This window comes from Lytechinus variegatus, chromosome 5 (assembly GCF_018143015.1).
Source record: "Lytechinus variegatus isolate NC3 chromosome 5, Lvar_3.0, whole genome shotgun sequence".
NCBI classification, from domain to species: domain Eukaryota; kingdom Metazoa; phylum Echinodermata; class Echinoidea; order Temnopleuroida; family Toxopneustidae; genus Lytechinus; species Lytechinus variegatus.
This window is the reverse complement of record NC_054744.1, coordinates 19,847,009-19,870,748: the sequence shown is the minus strand read 5'-3', so window position 1 is coordinate 19,870,748 and position 23,740 is coordinate 19,847,009. Positions and strand designations below refer to the sequence as shown.

Here is a 23,740-nt window from a genome sequence, read left to right as displayed (position 1 = left end):
TTGGTTAAACTCTGTCCAAAGTGGGTAACGAAAACTAATAATTGGGTAATAAATTTGCTCAATTGGATAATAATTGCCCAGAACACATATATTTTTTACCAACATACATTACCCAACACAGTTGACATTGTGTTGCCCAACATTTTAAGTGTGTATGCATCCCTGCCCCTCAAATTCTCTGTTTCTTTATTCCAATCCATTTATATTTATATATTCTCTGTCTTTTATCATATGCTTGCTGTTTTTCTCTTCCGTCCTCAGCCCCACCCCTGCTCCATCTTCTCTCAAATCGCCCCTCTGAAAGTGACTTTTAGATTTTGTAAAATGTTTCTGAGTGTACATCGATGCCCATGATGCCCCACGCTTCAGTGGCTGAAGCTGTATCATTTAGTTTGGGCTGATGTGCGTTGTGCGTACGTGAGCGCCCGATCGTCAGAGAAGCACAGACGAGAGAACAGTTTCACAAGGAGAGGTTGGAGCAGAAAATCTGAGCGTGCGCAGTGAAAGCGAAGAGACAATCTCGAGATAAAAGTATGTATCTCTTCCGAGATGTAGGATGTATATATTTTAGTTTGTCTGCCAGCTAGCTCAATCATTCGAGTAAGAGCAGGTGAAGCGAGTTGGAGGTGAAACAGCATTTATCGGTGTATCAGAGAGGGTATCCACATTTCATATACAAAGTGTTTGTATTTCAAAACTTTTATGAGCCGCGACTTTGGCTTGTTTCTCAGTTTGCCCGATTTCTTTTCTCGACTCGTTAGGGTTTATAGGTTTTTGTCTCTCCAGGATTTGTTTTAAAGTTAAGTTCAGCAGAGAAAGAAGAGTAATTTCTCCTTTGGCTCGAAGCAACTGAAGGTAATTCTACATTGTAGGGACATTTGCGTATCCAGAATTCAAGCTCCAGAAAACGATTTCAATCCTGATAACAATCGCGTACCTCGGGTAACAAGCATGGATTCGGAGATTCGAATGCGGAAAGCTGAAGGTGGGAGCGAGGAGACACCGCCAGAATTCGCCCATCGGATGATGAAGACAATCAACGCAGCGACTCTCACCCTCGCCCTTAGTCTGGGGAGCGAAACGGGTCTCTTTAACGTCATCGCCACCCAGAAAGAACCACAAACCAGCAAACAGATCGCCGAATGCGCAGGCATGAAAGAACGGTGAGTTTTCCCCAACCCTGTATACGATGGGGACATTAATTTTGTTTAGTTTTCAAGAAACGGTTCTTTTACTTTTCAAATATCATATTTATGATATTTATGCTGCATAAGAACAAGGCATCCCTTTAAATTGAAAGGCAAAACATAAATGATTTGAAAAAAAAGAAGAAAATCTTATATACACTCTATAAATTACAGGGATTTAAAATAAGTCCAGATGGACTGTAGTTAAGGACCAAGCGATTTCTGGATTTAGTTTTAATCCTAAAGACTTAAATTTAAATCTCAAATGATTGGAATTTAAATCTTTCGAGATTTAAAAATGAATCTTAAGGATTCAAACTAAATCCGGAATTCGATTGGTCCCTAACTACAGTCCATGTGAGCTGATTTTAAATCCCTGTAATTTAGAGTGTAGGTGTGATGCTAGGGCCAAATATTTTCAAGCAACAGTCTGAAAGGAGACACATTTCTTACTTTACTGTAAAACAAATTTTACCTATCTGTAATTAGAGTCTAAGTTCATAATTAGAAGATACTTGAATTAATGATATTTGTGGTTTTGTTTGATTATGTTTTTTTTATTATTTGTTTAGGGAGACTAAATCTATGTTATATAGATTATGATTTTAAGTGGACAAAGCGATGAAAGAAATCAAGCAAACTGTATAAGTTGAAGAAATAAACATTTATGTTTTACTGATGCTTTAAAAATCATTAGAATATTTTTGTATGATATGCTACAACGTTAAGCATAAAAACGAAATTGGGTTATTCAAGTAGTTAATGTAATGTTTATTGATTGTTAACATCTATTTAGATTTGATCATAAGCCTATATACTTCATCGGTAATCAATGTAGCAAGGCAACTTCACTTTCTACTCCCATACTGTAAATAAAGATACTTTCTTTCGGGTTTCTTCAACTTTGGGAAATATGTTCAATGAATCGGCTATATTCTGATGAAACTTTCACAGGAAGACAATAAAGACATTCCTTCGAGCAATAAATACCATGAGAAAAATGTTTCATTGCGTCCAAATTACCATTTCGTGATCATTAACACGTACGACGTGTTGCAGTCGAACATTATTTACCATTTTATCATCGCTAAATTGTTTTGAGCATACAACATTTCGCTATATGATTTATGTCCGAAGGGGGTTTATGGGGGGGAAAGGTGTGATGAACTTTTATGATTCTATTCCCTGTTTAAATCTCTTAAAGATGACTTGCCTACGAATTGACTGCATGCACACTGCACATATTATATTTCAAAGTATACATTAAGTCTTTTTAAAATGGGACCTTCTGCCTTCTTGCTAGGCGCTCAGCATTTAGATTGGAGAAGGATTAAAAATATCATATCATATCAGGGGCCGGTGGTAGAGCAGTTTCCTAAATGAAGTGGCTACCCTGGCTAAATAAAACATTATTATCATTATTTACAAACTGCCTAATATCCCAAATGTCCCCTACTTAAACACTATAATAACGATGAACAATAACGATAATAAATTGAAGAAACAAATAAACTATAAAAAAAAATGATAATGATAGAATAATAAACAATTCTTTATTTTTTCATAATATATGTATGTGTGTGTGGGTGTGTGTGCGTCTGTGTATATATCCACTGTAAAAAATGAAGTGCTGATTTATCACTTACAGTGCTTGTATAGTGACTGCACTACGAGTGCTGAGTTTCTAGTTAAAAGTTAAACTGGAAAGTCAGCACTCGTAGTGCAGTCACTATACAAGCACTGTAAGTGCTAAATTAGCACTTCATTTTTTTTTGCAGTGTACATTATTAGGTAAACATGTATGGTAGTAAATTTTAAAAATGAAAGTATTGTCCATTTGTTTTTCATACAGCTTAATTTCTTTTCAGAAATCCAAAATAATTTGAACATCTATATTTATTCATTTGGCTTTTATTAGCATCGAATATGGAATAATGATGAATCATGTTGTTTAGCTTAAATATCATTCCATTAAAATACTTGACCTCATAATTGTCACGAATGTCAACCATGGTTTTATTAATCCTAACTTTGAGTTGTTATTACTGATATTTTTGCTGTCTTGGTAAAGAAAAACAATAATATATAAGTAAAATAACAATAAAATAATTTAGAGTTTTTTTCTCTCATTGACATCATATTCATCATGATTTGTATTTTGATAGCTATAATCATTACGTTCGTCTTTAAAAAAAATTGTCATTAACGTTAACATCTTCCTAACTAGTATTATACATGTATAGTACAAACTCTGTTCAGAATGTGAACAATGCTGTTTACTATGTGAGCTTTACAGTATATATTAAAATCTTAAACAAGAAAGTTTGATTTTTTTTAAATTAAATCTTCAATAAATAGACTGTTAAACGACTACTGGTAAGTTCATATAGTACAGCTTAGCTGTACAAAAAAAATGGACCGTGATTTTTACTGTGTAGTAGTAGTAGTAGTAAAAGAAGAAGACAGGAAGAAGTTGTAGGAGTAAAAATTACATAAGGAAGATAGAATAATTAGAACTTTGCCGTTTGAACATTATGACCATGCCTCGATTTCTTGTTATTATACATGCACACTGTAAAAAATGATGTGCCGATTTAGCACTTAAAGTGCTTGTATAGTGACTGCAATACGAGTGCTGATTTTCTAGTTTAAATTTGAACTAAAATATCAGCACTCGTAGTGCAGTCACTCTACATTCACTTTAAATGCTAAATTAGCACATCATTTTTTACAGTGCACATATATCAATACTTTGATTTGGATTTTGGGTGTTTATTTATATTTATTCAAAGGTATTTCCTTCAAACATTAAGACTGGTTTTGCTTCCATATGATATGAGCCATTACAAACGGGAATGCCTCTATTTTTGTGTGAATTTCATAAAATATGTTCTTTGACCTAAGGTATACTCTCAAGTATAATATGGATTGTGACCATCTTGACTCAGTGGATATAGTTATCCGAATAATATGTTCTCCGTTAAAATCGAGTATTCAGCTCAACGCAATATCACCAATAACGTCTGAAATCTAACTCTCGATTTAATTTGTCACAGTCAACTGGAAACAACAATGCTTTGTATGGTCGTGCATAAATATATTTCACCTGCATACCCCCAAACAGTTGCCCAATCTCATAAGGAGAGTTGAACTCTCTAATAGCACAATGGATCGGGGGCTAGATTTACATGGTTTGTGAGGATTGTACTGTATTAATGCCCGTTGCGCTTGCTAATAATACTATAACGCCCACTAAATAATAGAAAAAAACTATGTCGACAAAAAAGAGGAGATAGCATCAAAACGATTGGTGTATACAAATATTTCCTTATTGTGGCTAAGCTGTGCAGTTTTCTTTTTGGCTCGTTTTCTGTGTGTAGCCACCGCGTGACGAAGGCAAGCAACATAACATTTGCGTTGGTCTTGCTCAATTATTATTTACTGGAAAAACAATCGATTTTATTAAAGAAAAATTTTAATCATGTTAATTATCGGGATTTTTTCCTTAATTTCTTTTGTTTGTTTTGAATGTATTTCACTCATATTGATTACATGTAAATATTTAAAAGATGTAATAATAAACCTTGATTATACGACATGAAGCTCGATTACCATAAGCAATAACGGGAAAATAATTTAGATTTGAATAATCAGACATGTTCTGTATCATGATAATTGTACAGATATAAAATAGATGTTGGTAATCATTTTATAATATCCTATCGATCACATATCATTTACCTATCTATAAAAGATTAAAATGGTTATATACATTTATGAATAAACATCTTCGTTTACGGAAATTATTTTCTGGAATAGAATGGATAGTAATGTTAAAGAAAAATCATAAAATGTGGGAAGAAAGCCTTCAAGCTGATCTTGAGGTCGTCTAAATGAACCCTAAATCTTATTGATTTATTATTCGAATTAAATTGTATGAGGAGTGTAAAATAAATAATAACACTTAAAGTAACAGGCCTCGCATCTGCTGGTTGTTCCTGATATAGATTAACTATTAATTCACAAGGCTGTGCGAGCTTAACTCTTTTGTATTGAAGCCCAGGTTTTCCCTTTTCTAAACGGAAACTCTGCATGGGTCTTCATGTCGTAATATTAGGTTTAGTATCTCGCTTGGATGAAAAGAAGATCAAAATCAAAGTTACCCTTGGACTCGATGTTTCCAATGCATTCCCATGAATAATCAACCAATTGTTGCACCAATCAATACCTTTATTTCGAATCTAATTGTGCGATATGTCTATATCGATTTTTTTTTTAACTATTTATAAGATCAGCCTATTTTTATTTTCCAGTCAGACTGTGCGCGTGGTATCACAGCTACATATATTAAATGACAAAATGAATATTTTCTTTCTTTTCTCGCGCTGGGGTAATTTTTTTCCTGACATATTAGCTTAATGATTTATGTTTGTAATTTACAGTCTTTAAAGCTGTCTAATATGATATTAAATGAGGAGGATGGTGCAGTAATATTACATGGTAATATTCCACCTCATTATAATAATTATAATAAAGATAGTCAGAGCTGTGATACTAATAATTATTGAAGTAGAAATCATTTAAATAATGATGATGATATTATTACTAATCATAATTAATAATAATAATAATTAATAATGATAATAATCACAGTAATCATAATCGTAATAACAACAATAATGATAATTATAATGGTTATAATCGTAAATAATATTGATAATGATAATAATAATATTTGTAATGATAACAATTACGATGATGATAACGATGAAGGTATTTAAAATGATAATAGTAATGATTTATGACGTTTATGATTATACGTAAAAGGCATGCAGAGAAACCGTTAACTTTATAAGACAGAACCCTTAGACGTATTTCATTATTCATTCAATTTCTGACTTCAACTGATAATGTGTATAACAAGTAAAATAATTATCGTATCAGTCCCCCCAAAATTAATCTTTAAGATTAATTTAAACTTTTATGACTATATTGTACCTCGTCTTATTTTTATGGGATTTCCAGTGTTTGTATTTCTGATTTTACTTTATTTGATGAAATCACATTATTTTCAGCCTAGAATACCCCCTTTAACTTCAATGGTATAAGTATTTCATCTTCGCGTCATCGTACATTCAACACGGGATTCAACAGGTACTTAGTCGCTTCGTAAGTGAGTTTAAGATCCATGATTAAAGCAATAAGTTAATTAAATAATGATTATTTTTTATAATGGAACATAAATGACTGACACTTGTCGGGGAAGAAAATGAAGAATTGTGAAACAACCAACACAAATATATGCAATAATCTCACTCACATATATTACATCTAGTTTTCTTATGCAAAGCCAATTTCTGATTGATTTCGTCATTCCTGGATGGCGTGCGACCAATCTTGTTTTAGTGAAGAAATGTGTATTTCCTTTATTCTTGTTGTTTTTACTTTGACTACCCTGTCTTTGTATGTCGCTCAGCCATTACCTTCGGAAGTCTCGGGCTTGTTTACATCGGTAAACACCTCTCCATTTACTCATCTTGACTCAAAACATATGTAGAAGATTTAAGCGAAAATATAGAAGGGGTTTTGGATCGAAAGCTTGCTACATGGAAAATACCAACGGATTGGACTCGAAGGTTGAGCGGAGAAATCAAAAAGGCAGACCAGGAATTGTTTGCGATTTGTACCACTCATATTTCGAGAGAAGAACATGTCGATTCATTTATGTTTCAAAGTGAAAACGGGTCAGAAACTTCGGAGATAAACAAGTTGAAAGCGTATATGAAATTCATCGTATGTATGGAATTCGAAGCGGGCCAGATTTCGAAACTGGTCTGCCAGTCGCCCACCCTTGTGCTGAACACGTGTCAGAGACATAACAAATTCAAACATTTTCTTTCCTTTATATGGTCTTCTGTCATTTTGTGTAACAATTGTGTTCTAATTGTGTACTGAACGATGTAAAAATGTCGAAAGCTAATATGCACCATTTAGTTTTCCATTTTACGTGATAGATGCTTATTGTGTATTGAATATTTAGGCGAATGATAAATCCTACCTTTTGAAAATTCAGAAATGGAACCTAAACTGGAATGAATATAGCACTGTACAATATTCAATTATTCTCTCCACAAATGTTAAGTCGTCTGCTAATCCATCACGGGAAACGTAAAGACCTTGACCCTTGGAGAGAAAATGATTTTGTTTAATATTTCTAAAGAGAGAAATGAAAAGACGTTTAGGGTATGTTCGATGAAGTATTTCCATTTAACCCAAGTTGTGATTGAGCACTTTTCAAGCTATCATTACCTAATCAACATTTAAGGCTTCGTGGACACTGAAAAATAAATCTTTTAAAGACCCAACAATCTAAAAGAGGTTGTAATCTTTAGGACCCTACTGATTGTTTAATTGATTGTTTTCATGCTATGTTGGTTCCCCTTCATAGGTGGTTGTTTGATTTTCCCCTTTCTCTCTCTCTCTATATATATATATATTACTTTTATTACATCGAAGCCATAGAACAGTGGGTTCTTGAATAAATTCATTTTGAGTGTATAATTGTGCAAAATCTATATTTCTTAAACTTAAGTATACAACTCCTATAGTGTTACTTATTTACATGCGCTTTGTGGGAAAGGCTATTAATGTATTGTTGCCATTCAATTGAATATTCAGTTTCCAAGTATAAAGGCCTATAATTTGTTACGCTGCATTTAAAAAAAAGATATATCAACCTATTCAGCATTTCAAATACCTTTTTGTCCATTTTGATTATGATATATGTGTTGTATAACTTGTATAGTTTCTGATCCATGTAAGAAACTCGATCTTTCCGTTGCTATTACAAACATGGTAATATAAATAAATATATTCTTTACATAATTATGATGCCTCATATAACTATCATATTTCCTTTCTTCGCAACCTTAATTGACAAAGATATATGATATTTCTTGCCGTTACGGCGGTCGTTAAGATTCATTGTCTTTTTGGACATGTTGGAGCACAATGTGCAAAATAAGGGCCATAACGACCTCTAATATTGGTCATTTAATTCTACTTTAATCACGATTTTTTCTGATTTATCGTATTTTTGCTCCTGTAACCCTGTTTTTTTACCTAAAAAAATGCTCTTTGATAATTGCTTGCAACAAGGATTCATACATGAGCCATGGATTTATGATTTTTTTATGGGAGGGGGGCATTTAGATATGTAAGCAGTTTCTAGACTTTGGGCATATATGAAAGTAAGATATAAAGAATTTATGTATACCTACGTAATGCCACAAAATAACGAAAACTTGATGTCTAACAGTATAGTTTTATACATGAGTTATATGTATATCAACATTGACACTGAACCCCTTATTGCCCCTTCTGAGATTGAATAGAATATAATACGAAAATATGCATGAGGAAATGGTGCCAATGAAATTATCGCCGTCTGCTTTTTTTTCATAATGCAAACGTTGTCCGCCACCTAAACTTTGCTTTCTTTGTTTATTTACTACGTTTAATTCTCAGATAATTATCATGCTAAAATCATGACGTGTACGACGCCATATTTTTTTTTTTGTTTAAGTTCATATCAATTTTCATTTTGTTTATATACTAAAATCCACTGGGAAACCTGAATGCTGTAACATATTTCAGGGATATATTACCCGGTACTCAGCAAATTTACGTCTAAAAATTATTATGAAGTACAGAGTGAAGTTGTTCGTTTTTTTTGAAAAGCAGACAGTATGATCGTCAAAGTAAATCACCCGTTTGATCGTTTCAAACCACCTGAAGGGAGAAAATACAAACTACGAAATAAAGACTTTCGTTTGCAAATCCATAGCCTACTGTATAATCGTCATATTTCAGTTTTGAATGCCATGGATACAGTTTCTTTAAAACTTCAAACGTGATCTCACCAATCATTCAACATTCGTACCTATCATAACTGTATCTTCTACAATCAAGTAAGGTTGCCATAGCCGCCTCGTTGACAAAATGGAAGACGATCTACGCACCAAAAGATGCTGGGGGAATCATATTGTTGAAAGCGATCAGATGACCAATGGTCCTCCAGGAGATAACCTAGCCTGCTCCCCTCTCTTAGACCAAACGTATCTTGGTGCTCCTGTAGCCGGTCGAGTGATGACAATAAGCGCAATGGCGCATTGGGTGGTTCGGTCTTTTGAAAGAAACGTTTATAACCATATTACAGACAAAATGAGCTCTGCTCTGGATCGGAGAAAATCAACAGATTTTGACCTGTTTAAGAATGTGATCTCTCGTTGATGAAACAAAAGCTTTACGAGAAAGAAGGCGGGGGAAATCATAAATAGTAAAACAAGATCGTTATACAGTTGAGTCTAGTTTTGTCTTTAACTTGTAAATGTGGTAGGTACATATTTATGAATTATCATTCAAATAGCAAAAACAAAAGTTTAATTCAACCTTGATTTTTAAATCCATCCACATATATCTGAATGCATTTAAAAGTCAAGGAGCAGGAGAGAATTGTCTTTATAGTCAACTATGGATTTTATTCAGGGATTATTGTCAAATACCGTGAACTAGTGAATGTTTATTGTTTTCAAAAATAGGATGAAAATGAGATAAGACTTGCATCAGTCATGTCAGTGAAAAATGGTCACTGAACCTTACGGTTGCACGTCATGACTAAAAGTCGACATTGATCTTTAATATAATAGAGCTACGCTAAATATAGTATAAACATTAACACTAATGAAATGCTATAAGTTAAAAATAAAACATCAAATCTGAGTTGATGAAAATATGCTAAATATTGATGAAATGAAAAACGCACCGATGTACTTGGCATTGAATGCAAATTTAACGGATCCATATAGGATGTATTACTGTAAGGTGATTTTGATTAGCCCTTAATCTGTGACGTCAAATTTTATTTGAGCTTCAATGGCGCAGAATTACCTAGGTGAGTTTGTGCCACCTCTTATAACTCTTTATTTATCCGATACCATATCCATATGTACAATAGTACACGTAAATATTGGCGTCAGCCTCTCGCTCTATTTATAAACATCAAGGACACCGCAGAATAAAATGATTATCCACAAGACAATAATTAAAATGGTTGATCCTTCGTTGAGTTGTCAGTATACAAAGAATTTGAATCAGATGAAGGTAGAAGGGTACATCCAAAGACTTCAATACACTTCCCGTAGTACCTCTGCAAATAAAGCACGAGTTAAAACAAGTATATATGTGTCTGTATATGTTTCATCCTTTCTGTTGGTATATATATTACAGTATATAGTATTGTTTATTTGGAAAGAATTAAATGCATGTCACAATACGAATTCAGGCAGATAGTAATTACATATTATTGGAAATAAACTAATCCCAGTTCGTATTTTTTTTTATCATTTACATACATACCTTTTAACGGAGCTCCATGATAAAACATTATTTCATACATGCTGGTATTTTGTGAAACATTTGTAGACATAGACTACCTTCTTTCATCCCAGAATGTGGATGGATAATGGATACAATAAGAATGGGATGGTCGTCCAGAAGAGTTTTACGTTGCGAAGTTCTCGAGCGGATTTATCTAATTTAGATATGACCTTAAATGAGGGATTCTCTTCCGGTAGGTTCAGCATCCGGGTTACAGAGTAGCTCTTTTGCAGACTCAGTGTCATAGGCGGCGAGCCAGTTGGGGCATGGATCTGTAACATCATTGGGGAGGGGGAGATAGGCGTGTCGCCGTGTCCTTCTCAAATTTCGTACAGCAGCCTATGGGAGAGGGTTTTTCTTGTCCACCTTTCCGGACCCCCCAAAATGAGGTTATATTTTATTGCATTGCAAATTCGAATTTCATATGTCTTTTAAGTATCCTCTGTTATTCCCCCCCCCCCCCCCCGATGTTATAGAAAGATAGAGTTACATGCCACTCGGTCTCTTTCCCAAATTTTCATTCGTTCATATCTCGACATTTCAAGCTCCTACCTTTCTTTTGTTTCTTGTCCTTCACGCAGATTTGCGACTTCTTTTTTATTCAAAGTGTAGTGAATGAAAAGTGTAATTTCCATTTTTCATTCCAAACAGAATTATTTCGCCAACCCTTGTTTCCACATAACCGCCCACTTATCCGTACTTCTGAATAAATGTGCTCCTTGGATTTCTTCAGAATATCTATGAAACTAAACCTGAATCACCAAGAAGATAAGAAAGTAATGTTCGACTCTAAACCATTAAACCATGTGCCCGCTAATGTGCTATCATGGCGAGATCCGCTGAAAAGGAATGCTTATTTCACTTTGTATTTCCCGTGGGCATGTCTGTGAGACTCATCCAAAGCTGTGCCCCTCTTCTTTTGTCGTCCGTCGAAATCTTTCTCAAATACACGATCATGTTCTGATCAGGATGTTCTGTGCCTCTGATGCCGAGGATTATTCCATGTTCCTAATCTCGTCATACTTCACAACATATTAGCGCGAGCATGAAGTCTCCATTTTAAGGTATTTCCCTTAATTTCCGCCGTTATACCGCGTAGTATCGAGGTTACACGAAATTGCCCTTGATTCAAAGACAAGCCAACCAGACAACCAGGCCGTGGCGTCATTTAGGGAATTCACCAGCATCATGTTGATATGTATTCTGACAGAAAGGGAGAAAAATAACGATTTCCCATTTAGATACATCGCTGGGGTACAAATTAAAAATAGTGGTTGACTGGGTTTCATCATCATTTCTTCATTTCTTGGCTTTAATAGGCAGGTTCCTGAATCTTATCTATATGTATGTCTGTGTTCTGACTATTCCATTCCTGGAATTTCAAGTACTTCGGGTGATCATTTGATGCGAATAATCATTACAATAAGGTTACCAAGGATCTCGGCTCGAACTTACATTCAACTTTTTAAGATGATAGTCTGATAAATTCTGAAATCGTTGTCAACGCTTTGTAACGACATTCTGCAGAGTTTAAATGACTATCATCATTACTGATGTTATTATCATGACTACCACCACTAGGCCTACCTCTAATGATGATAATGACCAGAGTAAGATTAATTATGCTAATTTTACTATTATAGTTTCCAATACTACTACTACTACTACTACTGCTGCTGCTGCTACTATTATGATAATGATAGTGATTATCATTATCGATTATATCATCATTACCGTCGTTACGATAATTGTGACTTCAGTACGACTACAACAACACCTTAACTACTTCGTGATTGCTGAAATGCCTGTAATTTAGTTATTCTGGAAGTATCATATTTCTTCTTTGTCGGTATTCCGTGAGTTCACATTCTGCAAACATGAAAAACCTTCATATCTTTTTTATGAGAAGTCAGTGTCTTAACAAAAGTTACTAGCAAATATGATATTAGATTAATGAATCTGTCAATCATTATTCCATTGCATTATCATTTGTAATTATTTAACAAAGACATGTCAATGGCAAAACAGGTATTTTTGAGGTATTTGAAATAATTTGCAATGAGTGAATTGTAATTCTATTGGAGATTGACGTTTGTTTGATAGTGCACTTAATTTCTCGTTATCAAACGATCTGAACAACCTGTTTTATTGACAGCGTCAAAACTTGACATATAACATAACAAAATAAGTGAAAGGTCAAGGGTTTATATCTGCATGCGGCCACATCAAACATATATTTTATGACTTTCTCGGCTGTGGATATATGGATAATAGCAATTGAATAGATTAAACGTATGTTTATTCTAACCTAAAACATCTTTTGCTCCATAGAAATATTGAGGATTTTAACGTTCGTTGGTTTTGAGATTACGAAATTGAGGACTAGCTGAATTGAAGTAATGAGAAAAGAAAATGTCATTAGTGTACAGATGGCAATAGAAAGTAAGTGATATCGCTCAAGTTCAATGCCAAATGTAACATTTCAGACGACCTTTATATGTAACATGTTGTGAATTATCGAATATGATCCTAGAACTTTAGAAAGGTATATAAATACTGGTTCAGTATTATTGTTATTATTATTATGATAATTGTTATTATCATTATTGTTAGTAGTAGTAGTAGTATCATCACAATCATCATAAATTTTATTATTATTATTATTATCATAAGTAGGAGTAGTAGTAGTAGTAGTAGAAGTAGAAGCAGTAGTAATATACAGCAGACCCCCTCCCACCAAAAAAATAAGAAAAATAAGATAATAATAATGATTTATAAAATAAGAAAACAAGGAAAACAAATAAGAATAAATGCATGAATGAAAGTTAGAAAAATTCAAAATGAACAAACTAAATATAAAATAATTAAACAAAATAACTGATTAATGTTGGTGGCGAAATAGAAGCAGCAGGAAGATCGGAAATAGAACTCAGCCCCGTGATGTTTTACCATTCATGTACATGAATACTTAAACATGTCAAAGGTTTCGTAGTGTAATTTTACGCGGAAAAACTACATATTGGATGAATTACTGTCAATTATTCAAGTGAATTCTTCACTTAAACAAGTTTTGCAGAGGATGGGATTTGGCATTTACTTTACTTAGTGACTGGACATTGCTCGAAAAGGGTCTCAGTAGAGGTCAAACCCAATCATAATCACCTAAATGACGTCATGATGTAACCAACGACACTAATTGATTTCAGGTGCATAACCTGACAACCCCTATCTCCCTTGCTCTCCATTTTACTTCCTCATTCACAAAAGGATAGAAATGGGGCTCCGGCGGAAAAATTGGAATATGAGGGTTTGAATACAAAGCAACAAACCAAGGCACCGAATTAAGACAAAACTTGAGTAACATCCCACGAAATGCGGTTGACAATTTCCTCAGGTAATTTGAAAAGGTCCATGTCATAATAATCTTATACGGAGTATCTAGATCAAGTCTCTTCGCAACGACAGAGGGAGAAAAGAATAAAAATCCACTTGTTGTGATCTGGATTTACTTCCTTGTTGGATGATATGCTTGTCATCTTCAAGAATAGAAAATATGATTTCTTGAGAAGGTTTCTTTTTTCTTCTTAATAGTTAATAAGACTGCCATTGAATTTGAGGAAGTCATCCCACATTGCAACAATCATGTTGACTACATCCATCCATGTAACTGTCGAATTAACTCTTTCCTACATGTACTAAACGACAAGGCACGCAATGTTATGATTTCTAACAGGTAGCTCCGGTCGTGAAAAATGACAGGCGTTCTTATTATATTTCCCTTAATAAATTTGAAATTAAATTACAAAAAGGGATTCGAACAGGGAAGCAAGACAAAAAACGAAGACTGTGACTAATGTAAAATGAAAACAAGGTTAGATTGTTTCCATCTCGGTTCTGTGCTTGTTTGTGTATGATATTCAGGGGAATGTAATCTTTATATTAAAACATAATTTCAAATTTTACACTATTTGATTGTGTGCTGGTATGGTTTTATAGTTTGCATCATTCCCCCAACTTCGGGATTTTATGTTCAACCTATCTCCACACGCGGTGTACATCAATGTCAACATCATGTACTCATTTTCAAAACAGATTTCTTTAACCACAAGGGATCAATCTTGTAAAAACGTTTAACACTAACTTCTTTATAATGGTTAGCAGGCTCTTGTCATCTTCGCATGGATGTGAAAGAAATCATTATTTTCGTCGTTGACCTTGAAGTTCTTTTCAATTGATCTTTCAGGAATATGACCTGTCAAAAGCGTTACAAAAATCACTTTTAACCGGTATGGAGTTTCCTCGTTCATTCATTTCAAATCTTGGGCGACCTCTCGCCCCCTACGCCTGGCAAAAAGTATTTCAAGTGGTATTATAAATCGATATATCTTTTATTTTGTGTAGGAATCATCCATTGTTAGAGTTTGAGAATTGGTATTTTCCAAAGATCAAGAAACCACAAAAAATAAAAAAGCCCGATAAAGGACATATTTTATCTTTTTTTTCTTCACACCTGTCTTGTATTTCAACTCAGTGGAAATTAATAGTACATCAACCTTTTCCACTGACTTGCCAATTGATTGAAAACAAGTATACGAATTGGTAAAATAGAAGAATCTCACATTGAATGCAAAGAAAACTGAATTGATCTTATTTGGTTCACAAATGAAATTGGCCAAACTTGAGAAATCAATTTGCATTAGACTTAACCAACAGCAAATTGTACAGGTCTACACTTACAGATACTTGGGAGTATGGCTAGATCCAACATTAAATTGGTAAGAACATGTGACAAAAACAAGTGAAAAAAATATGATCGAAAATAGCATTACTTGGTTGTTCGAGAAGATACTAACCTCTGGAAGTATTAAACTCCTTGCTAATGCATTAATTTTACCTCTGTTTGAATACTGTAGTAATGCCTGGTCAAGTTGTGGTCAGAACACAAAAGATATCATGATTAAACAACGCAACAAATGGCCAATGTAATTTTGGGAGCCAATCTAAGAAATCCTACCCAAATCAATTTAAACAGACTGAAATGGGTTCCCCTTGAAGATAGATGAAAATATTCTAAATGTCAAATATTTTCTGTTTTCCTTAATCGATATCCAGCCTATTTGTTACATATCTAAAAAAAATAAAAATGTACATAGTATTCGTACTTGTAGTGCACAGGTTTGATTTTGCCCAGAGTTCGAACGGAAATGGGCAAATAAAGTTTTCCTTTTGCTGGTGCATTAATTTGGAATAATCTACCTAACTTTTTAAGAAATGTCCAATCCGAATCCTCATTTAATCTTTTATTTTGGCGTTGTAATAGTCTTAATGTATAAACTGGCCCTTTGTATTGTTCTTTTGTTTAGTTTGTTTGTCTCAACTTGCATTGTACACCTTTTATACCCATGTTTGTTATGTTTGTATTCTTGTAGGGCCTCCAAGGACAACAGTATACCAATTACTGATAGAGCCAACCTTCTAAAAAATACATATATAAATGAATAAATAAATAAGTAAATAAATAAATTGATATATTTACTTATGTGAGTGGCATATGCAGATTGTTCCTCAACAAAAGACATTTGATCGTCAAGAATATCGAGTTTGTACGGTAGATATGAAACGAAAGCGAGCAACTCATCTTGGGATATCAAGTGACGAACCAGTTTGTTTCCATCTTCATAAGATAAGTGAATTAAATCCTTCTAATATTAAATAACTTTACTTGTGCAGCCAGGGGCATAGCGGTCATGTCCCCAACCCAAAATGAGAAAAAGAGGAACAAAGAGAAAGACAATATTATCATTTTAATCTATATACATCACATAATCTATATACATCTATTTAATCTATATACATCACATTATTGTACGAACTGGGTAATATCACTGGTTGAAAGGGGACACCTAACTCGGCTTCTTCGCCTGCTCACATTCTCCGTTCTACAAAAACCAATAATATAGTGGTTATAGTGGAAAGCTCTGAGCTGTTCTTTTGTAATTTCTTTTAATACCCTCTCCATGTTCATACATGTAAATCACATTGTTACCTTAATTCATGTGTTTTTATTTTCATGTAAATATTGATGTTTGCTATATGCCAAAGACCTCCTTTGAGCACTTTGGAAAGTTTTTACCATCGGGGCTTGCCTTACGGTTCGAAAAACTAATAAAAGAAAAGCCATATTGTAGACTAATCTAATTAGGGAATAAATTAATAAGTGAATGCAGAGATTAATAAATGAATGCGTGAATAAACACGTTAGTTCAGATATATATAGATATGCATCCGATACATTATTGGTTTTTGTAAACTGTGCATTATTTTGCTTAAACAAATACAAACCCACACACACCCAACCACGAACGCAGACATATTTTCACCGCCTCACATGCAACCATTAAACATTCTTTTGAAGTTATCAAGCTAAATTCCTTAATCTCATCAGGGAGAGTATTTTAGCTCCATAATCCCACGATGATACATTGTTCGTTTTAACAAATAATGTTTTATATTGCACTTCATATTCATACAGTTTTCGACGTTCATCGTAGAAAAGAGGATTTCAATTTTGTGTTCTTATTTTAGTTATTCCCTCCCCTGAAAGACTCACGCTGTGATTCCATGTCGTGAATTGGGTTATGCGGACCACACTTTAGGTAAACCGCTGCTCCAAATGAAAATATTGAACGATTAAATATCACTTATTTCATGTGGATATAATGAGTAACCCGGAGGGGGAAAGCGGTCACAAATTTCTGGCTTGTGTAGGATTCATATTATTTTTTTCGGAAAATCTCTCACTGGATTTTATTTTGTTGGGGAAAGCTGAAAGGTGATTATTTGCCTTTTGTCGTGCCGCATTTGAAATATTTTTACTGTTTTACTACATAAGAAAAGCACGTACATTTATGTAAGAAAAAGGCCAACTATGGAACTCTTTAAAAGAACAATTGAACAATCTTCGGTAGAGTACCTGCATTGCCTTGACAATGACAATGGCTGTTATTTCATTAGACATATGTCAGCTTCATTCATAATATATTTGGGACAAAATCACCCTAACCCAACGGTATTAAAATCGCTCTGTTCTAATGATTACGCGCATCAAGTCTTCGACGGATCATTTTTAGTACACAGTCCAACGCACTAGATTTTAAAAAGACAAAAACAAAGCACTTTTATTATGGAGTTATGGGCCTGTCGGACAGTAGACCTACGTTAATCATGGTGATCATTCATATAGCGTCATCAGTACGACTAAGATGCTTTTATCAACATAGAGTAGCTTTAATTGCTATAAAATCACTGTAAACACCGCTTTTCACATCTCTCCTTCTCTATACCTGTATATATAGATAGGGAGAAAATATTTTTTACGATCAAATATTGTGTCAATATTTATATGACGTCCGACAAAAGTGGATGAAAACAAGTTGTTGGCCAGGGAGTCCCTCAAATAGGAGGCAGTATTTAACGAATCCTCCCGATTGGCAACAAAACGTATAGGCTATGAAAACAAACTTGATTTATCCTGGGTTGTAGTTTAAAACGTCCTTATTACACGCAATGTTAAGAGCGTGTATTGTGATGATATAAATAAGATAACATTCACAATGACTTATGGGGTACTTTACCGACCCAGGGCCATTTGTCAGTATATAATGTCAAGTTTATGGCACTTCAAAATTTTATTGTTGGCATCATCCTCTTCATCACCAACCAAATGGTATAAATCATTGTATTTCTTTTACGAGGATTGTATAGAGTTGAGTCGCTCGCGATATCAAGGAGTTTCGCAACCACTGCTTAGACGCTTTCTGGCACGTAGAGAATCTATTGTCAAAAGGACTGCATGATAAAGAAGTCTTTGTCGAAAAATCGGTGAATCGAAGCAGCAGTTTCGTCAGTGACTCTGGACAACGACATATTTGCAAGTTTTCGTCAGCTCCGAATCCTAGGACGACCAGCTGTCCCGGTTCACCAAGTTTTGACAAAGACCTCTCAGGTGTGCAATTGGGATTTGACGGGCATTTTCAATAGATTTACTGTGTTGCATAATCCGTCTTCGTTTTAATTGCGAAAACTCCCTATTGTCTATACAAGACATCGTGTGTACCACCTGCGATGTCTTAATTGGTAAAAATAGTCCCCTCGTTACATTGGAAAGTCGATTATAAGATAGTGTTTAACTTAAATGCACACCCCACCAAACTGATCTGAAAGCTATCCGTTTACCTTTTTTTACGAAGTGGAGTTACCTATAAGGTAATCTTGAACTAAGTGTGTCAAAATCACCCGTCAAGACATTCAGACTTTATTATCTGATAACAAATATAAAGGTATCATTGTTTCACAGGCTGTTCTGGTTTTAAATGATGAAAGAATGGAATTAATGCATCGACCAAATAGAGGCTGGTATGCAAAAGAGTGTATCATGCAGAAATTTAAAGGAAACATTGTCATTTGCTGTATAAATGACTTGATATAATATCTTATATTACGATTCACTAACATTTCTGTTTGTAAGGACAGTGAGGTCAACCTATTGGCTGTCGACTGCCAACTATTACAAACACATACTGCGAATGTAAGAATGAAAGGCTAATGGATTGAGCATACGTGATGAATTCAAATGAATGAAATCAGTGATAGGTTAAGTTGGGAACCCCTTGTGTAGCTGTACTTTGGTCTATGGACTAAGTTGGTGGGTTCCACACCCACGCTTGGGGCTCAAATGGTGCCTAAGTTGGTAAGTAATACCCTTGGTAATATGTTTGGTAGCTCGGGTATCGGTGAGGACCATTGTAATGATACCTTGACTAACAAACTTGAAGGAACTCTTCAAGAATTTGAACTTTCAGGAATAACCGTCATATGCTGTGCAGGGATTTAAAAGACAACTCCTTTCTTTTCTTTTATGTTCTTCATATACAATTTTCTCCCAATATTCCTACCCTTGTCTTTGCCTTAATCAGTTACCCTGTAACTCATGAATACATACAGGTAAAGAATGCATACATAGAGGTCATTGCTTAAGGTTTCGAATTTGATATGTTTCAATTTTTCGGAACCTACATCACAAAAGAATCGAACAGAGGAGGAATTCCATATTGATCACTACCACAGAATGAACACTCTAAAAACAAATCAGTCAAAAAATTACTGGTTAATAGGGTCAGCTGGGAGCAACTGTTATTCTAGTCATATTTTACTACAAATGAGTTATTTCTGACTTGCATATATGTCAGAAATATGAATATCAGTGATTGCCATATCAGTTGCTCCCAGCTGACTACTGGTCTAGTCAATTTGACTGATTTGTTTTAAGAGTGAAGGGGAAAATTGCATCTGAAAAACCCTTTTTTTCGTTCATTCTTCGTGCAACCTATTTAATTTGTAGCAATCGAAAAATACCCCCTACTTTTCCAGTCTTCTATAAAAAGATTCCACGTGAAGACAAGTCATTAATCCTCTTCAAGATTTCAGAAAGAAATATGGAGCGTCTGATCAACGATTCCTGTGTAATTTGTATGTAGGACAGGGAGAGATGAATAATAACAATTATAATATGGGTTAGTATGCCGGTCGGCCGAAAAACAAGTCTCGTCTCTTTCTCGCTTCCCCGCCGGATGTACTTGTGAAGCTAGCCTGCAGACGATTGGGGATCGCGTGAAGGTACAGATCCCGCCAAAAATGGGTTCAAGTATATCACAAATAGATCTAGTTCATCGCTCTGGCCGCGAGCGAATCTTGTCTGGAAGATAGGGGTGTAAGGTAGATCGACTGATAATGGCTCAAAAAGAACACTTCAAATCAATAGTACGGCTTCCATCATTTGCCTAATTTTATATTAGAATTGGTGAATTAACAGGACTGTTTGCTTTGCATCATAGTAGTTTGAATTTCTTGTTTTCTCCTGAAATAAAATAAGAATACTTTATTCTGTTAACGATTGACCATCAATTGAAATTCCATCATACAAACCTCTCTAGCTTCGAAATGTTTATTTATTTTTCCAATTCTAGTTTATATGTTTCCTTCTCATTTCAGAGACGTCAGTAATCAGATTTTGCACAGTCATGCCTATAACCCTGATCTGTTTCTAATTATACTCATCTCATTTACCAGTGCGTGGGCTGAGATAATTAGACGATTCCAGCATTCGCAGTTTCTTCTTTTAATACATGGAATTCAGAAGAGTATTGACTTATTGTACTTCCATTCGACCGCATGAGTGTGTGGCACCGTGGCGCTTTTTTTGACACGATGATGTTCAAAGCCTTGCGGATAGATCTTGTGGTAGCAAGGCCAAAGGTTCAAGGGCCACTTGACCATAATCGGAACGGGTTGCTACTGATCCATGTGCCCGAAGGCTACACTGACATTATTTTATGGAGACAAGCGTACTTTGCAGAGGCCATGTTCCCCTAGTTCAACATACATCGGGTGAAGTTTTCAGACATGCTGATTTTACCGTCTACTTATTCTTCGAGAATCTTTTGGAACGTCTTTTCCTAACTTCTTATTATCAAGAATATCTTTTTTATTGAATCATAATTTTTTTTTACAAATGTATCCGTTTTTTGTAGACATGATAGATGAACTGTAATTAGTTTTCCTGTAGATGCGATAAGGAGCCACCTACAAGATCCGATCATCTCATTCGGGATATATTATATGACCCAATATTGAACGAGAAATTTCTTCAATTGTCCTACTTTCAATCAAAGGCCATGGCTACCGGATAACAACTTGATTTGAACAAATTAACAAAATTCTTAATAAGCAAAACGTTGAAATGTCTCTTATTTGTATATAAAAAAGGAAAGTTTGAGAAGACTATTATGTACACAATATGGAGGAAATTATATATTTTACATTTATATATGGTAAAATAGGAATAAAGGAAACCGGGTGTATGTTATTTTTTCATTGGCTTTAATGAAGTAAAAACGCTACATCTGTGAACCCAAACAAGGCACCACTTTACGAAACTGATATTTCTAAATCTTTTCAAATAAGTTTGTGGAGACGGAATTTGCATTTAATGCTTTAACTGTTTTTTCAAATAGATATTAAATGTGAAGTTAGAAAAAAATATTACTACTGAGTTTGGTCAAGACACATACACAATATTGACATGTGACTCAGCTGATACACATTACTATATGAACTAAGTCATTTATTTGATTGGTTTTGTGTATTATAAGGCCTTAGTATCACAAGATAAACTCTCGAATGGACGGAAGGAATCTTTTTTTCGATTCATTTTTGATGGTGCATATCAGACTTGTGACAAATCATCACTGGAAGAGTATCTAGAAAGAAAGTATTTTTTGATAAATTTTGAAGATAATGTGATTTACTCGTTTCCTGTAGTATAGGTTGCTACGTGCAATGAAATGATGCTGGTAGCCAATTTGCTTCTGTAATTCTCAGAACCCCCCCCCCTGCCAAAAAAGTTCCCAGAAGAAAAAGAACATATGGGTGATTGTCCTCTGTACCTTCGACTTCCGGTTTCACAGTCCCTGCCTCTGTCGTTCACCCCTCTTATCATCTCCTGAAGATTCCTTCTTAGGTATTGAGATCATCAAGAGGTTGAAGGCTATCTCGAGGGTTTAACCAATATTACAACCTATCGCACAAATAATTGATGGCGGGTAACCCTTATTCTGCCACTTCAGAGCTTGAGGTGATCTCTCAAAGAGCCTGAAGATTGTTGGTTTCCGTTCAGAAGAATAGCTACCAGGACGATGTCGGTGTGCCGATCGTGTTCTAAGGGAATATCACATTGATATGATGAGATGGCAAGGAGGCGTTTCAAGAAGTGATTTATCAGGGTTTCTCTCAGAAAGTATTGCTCTCAGCCAATCAAATGCAAGGGTTTCAGTAAAGAGTAACAGTAGTCAGTGAACATCACTGATAGGCGACATCGTGGAACGCTCCCCGGAACCTTCCGACATAGACAACAAGCCGGGACAACAAGTTGTGTCACCGGGAGGCCTGAAGCCAAAAATGTAGCGTCGGTGGTGAAACGTGATACGGCAATTGATGACGACATCTGATGACGTAAAATACAGCGTTTGGTAGATCCTGCTATTATTGTATTCTATCCTGACAAACAATCGTCAAATTACATGAGGTATGATCATTGGTCAAATGCGGGGTCAAATGACAACCTCTTTCTCAATGAAAGTGAAAAGATGAAAGAGGAAACTTCTTTTCCCTTTTCCAAGATGACAAAAATTACTCCCGGAAGCGGAACTAAAAGACCAAAATAAATGGTAGAACGTCATACCTGCTGCCGCAGGCATTCATTCCTGTAGAAGGTTTTATACCATTTCCTAGAGCAATTGAAAAATATTTTTGATGTGTTTTATGTTTCTGCAATTTGATGATACTTATCACGCATCATGAGTGACCCCTGAATGTAGGCCTGTATTCTGAAACAATGGGTTTTATATTTTTTAAGGTTAATCAAGTCAAGTAAAGGAAAGAAAGAACTGTGAATATATGGACTGCCTTTTTGTTATTCCTGATTTACACAGAATATTACTTACATTCTGGACTTAGAGCATAATTATTTACATGTATAAATGTTAACCAATCAGATCAAAAAGTGCAAAGTAGCACCTTCACAAAGTTTTCCCAGTGTGGTTGTTGCTAAAGATGTAAAGTTGAAACTATATTTTTGTTTATCGTATATCCCACATCAATTGGTGCAGGAATAAAAATGTTCCACACGCCATCAGGTAATTTCGACTATTGATCAAGGGTGAATAATTCGATACATTACCTTCTTGCTTTAGTTGCACTATCGTGAAAGTCAGAAACAGGTATGTGATGACCGGTGAGGTATGTCTGCTATGCATCAAGACTAAACCATGTCATCCCGTCTCATTCTTACCTGAGCTGTCGTTAACGTTAAAGGTTATCGACTGTGAACACGTCAATCCCTTCGCTCAAATGATGAAAACTTAAAATCAAGTAAACCTTACGAATCAATTAAGTGCAGGTTACATATATCTAGACGGTCTGAAAACGTAAAACGTATAGTTTTCGGGGAGATATATAATTTAGAAAGCAAAATATTACAAAGTGAACGCCGTAAAATT

At 34.8% G+C, this 23,740-nt stretch overlaps 1 protein-coding gene across 1 annotated transcript in view; it reads left to right on the top strand.

Annotated features, from left to right (window-relative positions):
• The first annotated feature begins 650 nt into the window (after nucleotides 1-650).
• Nucleotides 651-23,740, top strand: part of LOC121415674 (uncharacterized S-adenosylmethionine-dependent methyltransferase Rv2258c-like) — a 34,138-nt gene continuing 11,048 nt past the window's right edge. Inside the window, exon 1 of the mRNA XM_041608977.1 lies at nucleotides 651-1,163. Coding sequence (XP_041464911.1) covers nucleotides 952-1,163 — 212 coding nt within the window. The 5' untranslated portion in view covers nucleotides 651-951. The remainder of the gene's footprint in view (nucleotides 1,164-23,740) is intronic.